Below are 12,156 nucleotides of genomic sequence, written 5' to 3' on the forward strand. Positions count from 1 at the left end.
TTATTTATTTAGAATTATTAATTTTAATTTGTTTTTATTTTTCTTACTTATCTGTTAATTCTTGTTCGGCTGCTTTTGCAGCTATGGTGCATATCTTCAGTGACACCTGTTGGACGTTTCCCATAGTGAACGAGCTAACGCATGCGCAATGGGTCTCAAACCCACGTGTTGAACGAGTTAACCGCGTGATCGTTGGCCAACCTGTTGGATTGTTTTGAAACATATTTTAGCAAAATAAGGGATGTATCCATGGTAACCATTTGCACAACAAATGATTCGGGTTCGAACTTCCACTGTTTGATCGATTTTTCATTTCAATGTAGTTTTTGCTACGTAAAACCGTCGATTGTGAAAAAAGATGCAGCTAAAATTTATGAAAACTATTGTAGAGGCACAGGTATGTAATCGAACAATCGCTTGAAAATGTGTAAAATGCTAATTTGTACATACTGGCCTGCTAGGATCATCTATATCGAATAGCTGGTCTATGCTGGTCGCCAAATAATCAGAAGTTGGCGGTGGCTACCGCCGATCGTACGATATTACTGTTTGACGAACACGGGGAACGGCGGGACAAGTTTTCCACGAAACCTGGAGATGTTAATGCCGGAAAAAGTTCGTATGTTATTCGCGGAATTGCTTTTAGTCCCGATTCTAGCCGTCTAGCGGTGGCACAGAGCGACAATATTGTATACGTCTACAAGCTCGGTGAAACCTGGAATGAGAAGAAAGTGATCTGTAATAAATTTCCCCAGGGGGGTGCTGTGACATGTATCTCGTGGCTTGCCGGTGGAATGATCATCGCTGGATTGGAGGATGGAAAGGTGCGTTCGTTGCATTGTAAAAATAATAAGTCAAAGACACTGTATGGAGCAGAAAGTTTAGTTGTGTCATTAGCGGCAAATGCTAGAGGAACTGGATTTTTATCCGGTCATGACGATGGATCGGTCATAAAGTTTTACATAATTGAGGAACCTGGAGAGCCTTCTGGAAGGATTCTCCAACATCCAGTTGCTCCAGTGTCATTGGCTTGGCCACAGAGCGGAATATTTGTAGCGGGATGCGATAGGAAGATTTGCTTTTATGATACTTCAGGGCGATTAACTAGAAACTTCGATTATACTAGAGATGATTTGGAGCGAGAATTTTCGATTGCTGCGTCTAGTCCGAATGGTCAAGCAGTAGCGGTTGGTAGTTTCGATCGAATTCGTGTTTTTACATGGAGTCCACGACAAAACACTTGGACCGAATCGTTATGCAAGAGTATTCCCAATTTGTACACAGTAACTGCCATCGCTTGGAGAAAAGATGGATCCCGACTAACCGTAGGATCACTGTGCGGGGCCGTTTTAGTGTATGAATCCGTACTTCGTAGAACTATCTGGCAAGACAAATTTGAGCTGACCTTTGTTGCCCCAAGTCAAGTTTTGTTAAAATCCCTTCATGACCCGTCTTTCACCATGATTGTAGAATCTCAGCTGGGACTTGAGATCGACGACGTTCGTATCATGGGTAAAGATAATTTCCTAGTTGCACGAACTGAGGACTCGCTTATTCTTTGTGACTTAATACGAGGACTAACAAGTGAAATTTCTTGGATCGCAACTGGTCGCCACGAGAGATTCTATTTCGAGAACCCGACTGTTGCGTTGATATTTAATGCCGGCGAACTTTCCCTTGTGGAGTACGGAGAGAACTACATCCTGGGTTCGGTAAGAACCGAGTTTGTTAATCCACATGTCATTTCAGTTCGGCTGAATGAACGTGGCAATGCAAAAAATAACAAAAAACTTGCCTATTTGTTAGATATGAAAACGGTTTGTGTCGTAGATTTGATCCTACAATCGACAATAACGCAGATTACGCACGACTCCAAAATTGATTGGCTGGAGCTGAGTGAAACGGGTCATAAGCTACTGTTTAGAGACAAAAAAATGCGTTTGCTTTTGGTCGACATCGGAACAGGGAAGAAACAAACCCTTTTGGCTAAGGTGGCTTTTGTTCAGTGGGTTCCGTCAAGTGATGTTGCGATAGCTCAGAGTGATTCTAATCTAGCGATGTGGTACAACATTGATCTTCCGGAACATGTGACAATTATGCCTGTGCGCGGCGATGTATTCGATGTGATTCGAGAGGATGGAAGGACGGAGGTTCATACTCGAGAGGGAGCATCCGAACATGTTTATAATCTGGACGAAGGCTTGGTAGAATTTGGGACAGCTGTAAATGATAGCGATTTCGGGAGGGCAATTTTCTATTTAGAATCGTTGGGTGATAAACCGGCTTCGAAAGCAATGTGGCACAATTTGGCGAATATTGCGCTGGCACAGCAGAACCTACGCGTGGCACAAAGGTGTTTCGCTGCGTTGGAGAATGCTTCGAAGACGTTTTACATTGGAGAGATGATCAAAATCGCTGAGAAATATGAAGAAGCTTCTGGTAATCCAGGAATGAGCTGTCCCGAAGTGAGAGCCCGCATGGCCCTTTTGGGAGGCGATTTGAGGTTAGTATTCATATGTTTCCTCACATTAAATAACTGCGTTTTTATTTACACAGATCAGCTGAGCGAATTTATATCGAACAGGGAGATATTGAAGCTGCTCTAGATATGTATAAAAATCTTCGCCGTTGGGAGGATGCGATCAAACTAGCAGAGCATCGAGGTTATCAGGGACTGGGCAATTTGAAAGAGCAACAAATGGAGTTTCTGTTGAATACAAACCAAGAAGAAAAGGCCGGTGAAGTACTGGAAGAACGCGGAGAGAAAGATAAAGCAATGACATTGTACATGAAAGCAAATAAACCGGTGAAAGCTGCCAAACTAGCTTTAAAGACTCCACATCTTCTATCGAATGAGAGTATAGTAACTCGAGTTTCTGCAGCTTTAGTAAAGGCTGAGCTTTTTGAGTTAGCAGCGGAGCTAGCTCATCGAACCGGTCAACAGGAAAACGCCATCGATTGGTATAGGAAGGGAGGAGCTTATGCACGTGCTATAGATTTGGCTCGCTTTGTTTCGCCTGACGAAGTGATTAAGCTGGAAGAAGAATGGGGCGATTGGCTGGTTTCAAAACGACAATTAGATGCGTCTATTAGCCATTATATTGAGGCAGGATGTACGGTCAAAGCACTGGAAGCAGCAGTTGGATCGAAGCAATGGCGTAAAGCAGTTCAAATAGCGAAAGTTGTGGACGATGCCGAAGAAATTCAAAAATATGCTGTAGAACTAGCTGAACACTTGTGTTTAATCGGTGATGTCAGTACTGCAGAGGAGTTATTGATTAGAGCTGAGATGTACAAGGAAGCTATTAATCTTTTGAATAAGCACGGTCAATGGGAGAAAGCATTTGATATAGCCGAAAAGTTCTTGAATACCGACGATGTTCGCGATATGTTTATCGAAATGGCGAAAGGATTAGAACACGATGGTAAGTACCGGGATGCAGAAAAGGTTCTTCTAACCATTAATGAACCAGATATTGCCATCAATATGTACAAGGAACTAGAAATGTACGACTCGATGATTCGACTGGTAGAGAGATACCACAAAAATCTATTGCAACAAACTCACATATCTCTTGCACGTCAGTTGGAAGGTAAAAATCGTTTCAAGAATGCTGAAGTTCATTTCCTAGCTGCAGGGGATTGGAAAGCGGCTGTTCATATGTACTGTGGTGCCAATAAATGGGAAGAGGCTCATCGCGTGGCAAAGCAAAAAGGAGGTGAAGGTGCTTCCGATCAGGTCGCTTACATGTGGGCCAAGTCTCTTCCGATCGAGGCAGCTGCCAGATTACTACTGAAGATGAATCTTATTGATAACTCAATTCTGTACGCATGCGAAGCTGGACAGTTTGATTTTGCTCTAGAATTATGCAACGCAAGTGGTAAGTCAGCGGATGATGTGCACTTGAAAATTGCTATGGCTTTAGAAGACGATGGAAAATTTACAGAAGCAGAAGCTGAGTTCTTGTTGGCAAACAAACCTAAAGAAGCTATTATGATGCATACACACAGCGGAGATTGGAAGGCTGCCATTCGTGTTGCAGAAAAATATCTTCCCGAAGCTGTCAAAGAAGTTCTTCTTAGTCAGGCTGCTTCAGCACTGGAAGCTCGAAATTATCCAGAATACGAGGCCTTGATGGTCCGAGCTGAAAGGCCTGATTTGATCCTGGAATACTACAAGGAGTATAACATGCTTAGTGATGCGCTTCGTATTGCTAAAGAGTATGTTCCTTCTGCAATCGCAGAAATTCAAAAGCTGTATGCACGGAATAATCGCGGCAGTGGAGTGAACGACTCCCGCTATCTGCTGCAGAAAGCTTCGGAATATGCTAGAGCTGAAGAGTTTAAAAAGGCTATCGAATGTTTGCTACAAATCAGTGATGCTAATGCTGACGAATCCACCGTTGGCCGAGCTTTGTTAAGAGCCGCTGAAATCTGTAATCAATTTTTAGAAGGCCCCGATGCAGTTGAGATAGCTCGAGAACTCGGTCCACGTCTGATGGAAATCAATCAAATTGGCCCAGCTGCTCAGTTATATTTAGCTGCTGAATTACCACGAGAAGCAGTTGATGTGTTCATCAAAACCGACAACTGGAATAAGGCTCGTCGACTAGCGAAAGAAATTGATCCACAGTTAGTTAGTTATGTGGAATCACAGCAAAAGTCCCGCCTAAGAAATCAAGGAAACGTTGAACAGTTGGCAGATATTGACATAATGGGCGCTTTAGATTTACTTGCAGAGCAAGGTCAATGGACGCGATGCATCGAAAAGGCCAAACAGCATGGAGTTCCCGTGCTTCAGAAATATCTCGCCCAATATGCTGCTCAATTGATTCGGGACGGAGATTGTACCGCTGCATTGAACCTATATTTAGAGCATGGTGTACCGCCAGTTGCTCAAAATTTTAACATCTACAATCGTATAGCATTGGAATGCTTTGCTTTGCGTGAGCCAGACGGTATTCAAGTTTGGAAAAATTTGCGTAATTTTCTGCTGAATCTAGTACAGGCTTTGCGAGGCACAGATCAAACAGAAGCTGACGTGATTGACCGTTTCGAGCAGTTACTGATGATAGCTCACTACTACTGCACCAGAGCAGCTTGTCGTCAAGCACCTGCTTTGCAGTCAATTGCCGTCAAAATTTCTGTTTCCATATTGCGTCACACTGACATTATTCCCTGCGATAAGGGATACTACGAGGCTGGCATGGATCTGCGCGGCATGGGACGAGAATCGGAAGCTTTTGTAATTTTGAATCATTATTTGGACGTTTGTGAAGCGATCGAGGAAGGATCGGGTAATTTGGTCGACCATTCTGATCTGTCAACCACGGACTTCCCCAGTTCGGTTCCCATACCGGCTGAGTTGCATCTGAAGAACGAACTCAGTTTGCACGAGGAAATTCGCGAATGGGTGCTTGCCGTAAGTATGGATCAGAAGGTTGATCAGATATTGCCAACCGATGATCGCAATATGTACGAGTCTAGCTTGGGTATTTCCGATCAGGCTTGTCTGGTGAGTGGCTATCCGGTAATGGGACGACAACCGGTCGTGTTTCAGCGTACTCACCGGCTTGCCAATCGGGATGCCTGGAGTAAGTTGACGGTGGCAGCGAGAATGGCTCCGCAGACGGACATTCCAGGTGTGATTGAGTTCATTGAGAAATGGTGTGGTCCGGCGAATTTCTTATCTGGTTAACTACTGTATACTGGATGGGCGTGATTTAAATGCATATTAGCTGACTGGTGATGATTAATTCGGTATGTTCTATCCTGATAACAAGTTAATTTCCTTTAACTGATTACAATTCATATTTTAGACCATTTTAATCTAAGCACAATGAAGTTCATGAAGTTATTTTTGATAGTGTACACTTTTGTTTTTGCTTTGAATAGATTAAACATAAATCAAAGAATGCAATTGAATATTACAATTATGACTTAGTTGATGTCTATTTTTGCCGTATTGTTTATCACAAGGCGTGCCGCAAGAACCTGTAAATGGACATTCTACTGTGGCACTCCATGTCCTTTTCCTCCAAATACTGCCTTGGTTTCCTATATGGGTCATTCCGCGTCAAGTGACCGAGAAAAAGTTCAAACGTGTAATCGACCTTCACGGATTTGAATCAAATTCTGTCAGATTGCTCGTTCTCGGTCAGAAAGTCCAAATCCAAAATTTGTTGCCGATCGGACATTTCCTCGATAGATGCGAGCACCTTCATTTTTAAGGAAAATACCCGTTTTTGTCAAAACCTGTTATTTTCTTATGTTTATATCTCCGGAAATATTACGTTTAGGACGACACTATTTTTACATTTTCAAAGGAAATTACCCAAGAAATTCAAAAAAGATATTTTTTGAAACGATGGTTCTACAATTGATGAAGGGACGGTAAGGGAAAGTAATGAGGAAGGATTTTTTTGGGAATGGAGGGGAAAGAGTGGAAAGGAGGGGGGTAACAGGTAGCTACGCTTAACAAGTTGTCGTTGTGACTCCTACCTTTTGTCCAATGCTGGAAGGTGCATGGGTCGAACCAAGCTATGATCTGAGAATATAACCAGATTCGAACCCACAACACCCGCCAGGGCATGTGGCTCGTTGGTACCTGTGTACCTATGAACCACAGAGGCGCTGAACAAAAGGAGTCTGCACAACCCCCCTTATTAATGTAGCGACATGGGTTGGGCTATTTTTAGACACAAATTCTGCCTCTTCCGCCACCTACTATAGAAACCACCGACCGAGAAGTTTAATCTAACTTTGTGTTTACTGGCGGGACGACGACACTATGCAGGCCCTTGCGACTTACAAGGTACTGCGTATGGACGCTGTTCGTCTGCCAGCGTGTTAGCCGCGGTTCTCAGCGTGGGATTTCGGGCGAAGGCCCGGCAAAAAATCCTTCTTCATTACTTTCCCTTACCGTCCCTTCATCAATTGTAGAACCGTCGTTTCAAAAAATATTAATATATGCCTGACCGCATTTCAAGGTCATGACTAAAATTACGAGGTTTGGTCAATTTTCAAAAAAGATATTATTTTTGAATGCCAAATATTTTTAAATTCAATTTGAAAACTAAATTTATGTTTTTCTTTCAAAAATTCCAATTTTATCGTGTTTCACAGATTTTTTTTTTACATAAGAATCACAGATACAGCGATTCCTTGGATTCGCTTGGGTAATTTCCTTTGAAAATGTGAAAGTAGTGTCTTTTTGAACCTAATATTTCCGGACATATAAGCAAAAGAAAATAAGAAGTTTTGACAAAAACGGGTATTTTCCTTAAAAATGGAGCGGCTCCCATCAATCGAGGGAATGTCCGTTCGGCACCAAATTTTGGATTTTTATTTTCTGACCGAAAACAAACAATCTGGCAAAATTTGGTCTTTTCCTTTGTTGGTAGTCCTACAGCTTAGCCATGACAGCACCAAACAGACTGAATCCATGCAAGAAGCCTGGAAGTTGTACCATACAGGGTGTTCAATAAGTTCGAATACACTTTAATAATGTGTTTAAAAAATGAAAATACAAGATATTCTTTTCTGAGTGAATGAGCATCGTAAATTGTCCATAGTATTCACTTTATGTTCGCTCTGCTTGGCCAGCACGTACCACCATACATAAAAGTCCAGGGGTTATGATCCGGGGAGCTGGAAGGCCACAAAGTCTTATCGAGAAAATCAGTCAAATTCTCCCGACACCACGCTTTGACGATATTTGCCGTGTGGGCCGGTGCACCGTCCAGGGATGGTTCGATCACTTTGACTCAATTTTGATTCATTTGACAGTAGCGTCGTAACCAAGCAAAATTTGGCAAATTGATATATGGGACATTTGTAGATAATAACTAGATCTACAATTTTGCTCAATAAAGTGTTGCTGTATCTTTTGTAGTTACGGTGCTACAATGCTAGTACCGCATTAGTAACTAAATGAACGTTCATTTAGTTACTAAAGAGGTACTAGCATTGTAGTGCCGTAACTATAAAAGTTACAGCAACACTTCATTCTGCAAAATTATAAATAATAACGAGTTCTACAAATATCTCATACATAACTTTGTCAAATTTTGCTCGGCTGAGACGGTAGTGTCAAATGAATCAAAATTGAGTCAAAGTGATCGAACCATCCCTGGCACCGTCCTGTTGAAAGATGTAATGATCTTTCCTGAAGAGGTCACGAAGTGCCGGGGCCACAACCTTCTCCAGAACCTCGATCTGATAGTACGCGGCGTTGATTTTTACGTTTTTCTTGGTAAACACCAGTGGAAGCTTCCCATGCTTGGATACGGCCCCTCAAACCATCACCGACGCGGCGCTCTGGAACCGCGGGATGTTAATGTGGGACGGAGGGATGCTGGCCAACGTCGGCGCCCACAGCCAATCATTTTGGACATTATGCGGCTGTTGCAAGATGAAGAGTTTCTCATCAGAAAACACGAACTCCTGACCAGCGTGCCGCGAAAGTATCAGTTTTGCTCTGTCCAGCCTCTTCTTCGTTGTAGCCTCCGTTGTTACCCCTTAAGCTTGCGTTTCTTGTACGGCTTGCATCCCAAGTCCTTCGCCATGATGGTGTTTTTGCAGTCCGGTTTGACACATCCAGGTCAACAGCGGTCTTCCAGATCGAGTGGTTCATTTTTCGACGAACCCGTTTCATCACCACCTTGATGGCTGCTGGCGTCCTCTCCGAACGGCCGAGTCCGTCTCCTGGTACCGACGGATGGTGTTATAGATGAAGATCCGCTTCACCCCGTGGGATTTCAACCGCCGAAATATGTCGCCGGGTCGCTCACCTCTCGCAAACAACTTTACTACGACATTGCGGTACTCCTTTTTCGCGCCCTGTAAACAAATAAGAAATGACATCAAGACGACACCTTGCGCGTTGGTTATCCTATTTAGAAGGCTAAAGCTGACACCAATATCAATACATAGAATGCACATGATGCGCACTTACACAACGATGAAAAGTTGTATTCGAAATTATTGAACACCCTGTAAATGACGATTCCTACATAAAACTCCACTATAAAACTCCACCGGGAATTTTATATCTCACCGAAGGGGAAAAATGTTCCTAGATTAGTGAAGGTCGCTTAGACCGAAAAATTCGGCAAGAAGGCTATGGTGTAGCAAGCCACATGCGAGTGTGGAAAAATGACTCGTCCATTCATTACAACAGATACCGTGAAAGCACCTAATTCCAATCACCTAAGGCATGATTCATCTTTGAGTCCTCACTGAAAAATAATACTTTGACATTTATTTACATGGTATGTGTATTTAGCAAGTATTCTCAATTATGTTTCAGGGAAAAATATTAAAATGCCCAAATTATTTACCGAATGTTACAAAAAATGCATCAAAGTATGCTGTACCAGTGTACCTAATTCCGATCATCAATTTTAAGGGGTGATTCTAATTCCGATCCCAGGTGTATCTAATTCCAAACACGGCATGATGAGCTGTTAAACTAAATGGATCTGGAATGTTTTGCGTTTATATAGTTTGACGAAAGTCCCCTACAAGTCATCTTCTGCTTGCGTTAATGATCATTATTATCATTAGATTAATATTCATAAAAATTCATGTACTCGAGTGCTCGACAAGCGGATTATGAAACTTTCCTCTTCTTTTATCTTAGTTCAACTGTTACAATTACAATAAAATTGGCCACATTCGACGTTTTCATAAAATTTTGATCATAAATAATAGTAAAAATCTAATCACAAAGGTTGTGTTCCAGACATTACCGCGTAGTTGGCGTAGAACTACATTGGGTTGGGTTTCGCGAAGAAACCTCGAATATTAAAGAACACTTTTTACACCATATTGATATATGTGTATGTAAAATAGCGTAAAGTGATAAAAAACAAACAGCATAATAATAATACTATCTTGCCTAAAATATTGTACCGTTTTTTTAGTAGGTGAGCTATCTTGTAATATCAAAAAAGAATATTTTTACCAGTGCCAAAATCGGAGTATTTCAGTATAGAATTCACGCATCCAGCTATTAACAAAGTTCTAGTATGAAATTTAAGTCCTCAAAATAATATGTTATTATTATAATAAGAGAATAGGAATTAATAAGATAGTTCATAACTGTACTGTCGCTGTCGCTTGTTTGCAGCGTCTGTCTGAGGTTCTCAGTTGACCTCGAGGTACGGCACTGGTGTAATAAGCTCGACGTCACATGTTCGAATCTCGACTGAAAGAGACTGTAAGAGTCAAAGGATTTGTATGACTAGTTCTACAATTGTCCCGTACTCTTGCAGCTGGCTGCGAAGTCTGTCGTATAAAAATAGAAGGTCAAACTTCCAAATCGGAATGTAGCACCTAGGCTTTACTATGCTTTGTAGTAAGCAAGAAAACACGCAAGTTTATTTTGCTTCTTGGTGTTGAAGCAGCAGAAGCCACAAGCTTGGTGTGTATAATGATCGTCTGTGCCTGGGAAGCAAAACTATCATACGGAAAATATATGGAAAAATTTTGGCTTGAAGGGTTCCGTTCATTTTTACTATTTAGCGATTGGCAAACAATCTTTTCAAGAAAGCCATACAATTGCTGCATCAATTATGATCAAAATCCTTTTTAAATTGGAAGAGCTATTAGCCTTTAAAATCTTTCATTCTTTCGTGGCGCTGGCTTGATTCCTAATTTTGGATTTATTTATTTATTTATTTGTCAAGCATTTGTACCCTGCCGTAAGACGTAGTTCTACGTCAAAATTTTTTAATAATTCTACCATGTTATCATGTTGCGAATAATCCTAAAATTCAAATAGCAACTTCGTTAGCATTTATTTTGCGAGTTTTTAACTTTAACATAGTGATCGGAATTAAAAGCAGAAAGAAAAAGTTATGTTCATAATTCCGATCAATCACTTTAATGGAATAAATTTCGCATTTAGCATTTAGCACATTTTCAGCCAAATTTGATATAGATCGGTTATATATGCTTGTATCTACTTGTTATCATAGAATAACGAAGATGGTAATATGTTTCCTCGCAGCTATGATCTTAGCAAATTTGATCGTGCGCTTAGCACTTCGGCTAAGAAAATACATTTTGATGACGTTTTTTGCTACTGCCTGTCGAATTTAATATATTTTGAAGTGCATGGTGCCCCAAAGGTAGTCATTTTTCAACAACTGACACATAAACACATAACACAATAACTAAGCGTGCTCATTTACTACAGATTTTGGCTCAATTTTCTAAAAATTGACTATTTAGGTTGAGTGATCGGAATTAGGAGCTGATCGCAATTATGAGCGGTCACGGTACAATGAATGGAAAAATCTACTTGGAAAACATTGAATAGTGCAAATGGCGTTTTGCAAATGTTGTCGCGAAAATTTTTAATTTCCTGTATTGTAATAAATGCTCTGAAAGTCTGAAATAGTCCTATAAATTTAATACAAGAAGACAAGCTTAAATTTCCTAAATGATCTTGCTCCGTTATGTTCGTTAATTTGATTGAGTTTGTAGTTCCACTAACAGTTTCATCACGCAATAAAGTTAGGGATCTTGCAATGAATGTTAACTCGTTTAAGGATCTTGCTCAAAATCTATTTGAATCGTTTGTTTGAGAAACCCCACAAGTCCACTCGACACTCTTGTTGGAAAACAACAAAAACCTGATTTTCTCAAAATTTTGAATCAATGCTAATATTTTTTGGCATAAGGTTCTATGATAGTATCTAAAATTCATTATGTAGACTTATCTTTTTATCAAAATAATGATTATAGCTAAAATTACAAGGCTTTTAAGTTGGTGGATATTTGGGGTTTCTCAAACAAACGAGAAATTGACGGTACACTTAAGTAGTTTTAGGCCGTTTTTATTCAAACTTGTGATCTATCAATGTTCATAGTATGTAATTTGCTACCATATATCATTAGGGATGTTAATTTAGTACGTACCGCTAAGAAGAAGAAGAGGGGAGGGGCGCTGAATATTATTTATTAAAAATTTTGGAGCAGAATAAAACAAGTTTTAGAAAAAGTTTTGTACTTTTTTAATCGAAATTTTTATCATAGTTTGCATTTACCTATTAAAAAATAAAAGGTAAATGGAATAACGGCGGTTTTTGAATTGCATAAATGGACCAGAGTAACACGAATTCACATCGAATAGAATACCTTGATACT

At 40.6% G+C, this 12,156-nt stretch overlaps 1 protein-coding gene across 1 annotated transcript; it reads left to right on the forward strand.

Moving 5' to 3' along the window:
* Window positions 1-358: 358 nt before the first annotated feature.
* LOC128737950 (intraflagellar transport protein 172 homolog) lies at window positions 359-5,698 on the forward strand. Its single transcript, XM_053832734.1, has 3 exons — window positions 359-397; window positions 462-2,503; window positions 2,557-5,698. The coding sequence occupies exons 1-3, from the start codon at window positions 359-361 to the stop codon at window positions 5,696-5,698; spliced, it is 5,223 nt and encodes a 1,740-aa protein (XP_053688709.1).
* The last annotated feature ends 6,458 nt before the right edge of the window (window positions 5,699-12,156 follow it).

This window comes from Sabethes cyaneus, chromosome 2 (genome assembly GCF_943734655.1).
Source record: "Sabethes cyaneus chromosome 2, idSabCyanKW18_F2, whole genome shotgun sequence".
Classification (NCBI taxonomy): Eukaryota; Metazoa; Arthropoda; class Insecta; order Diptera; family Culicidae; genus Sabethes; species Sabethes cyaneus.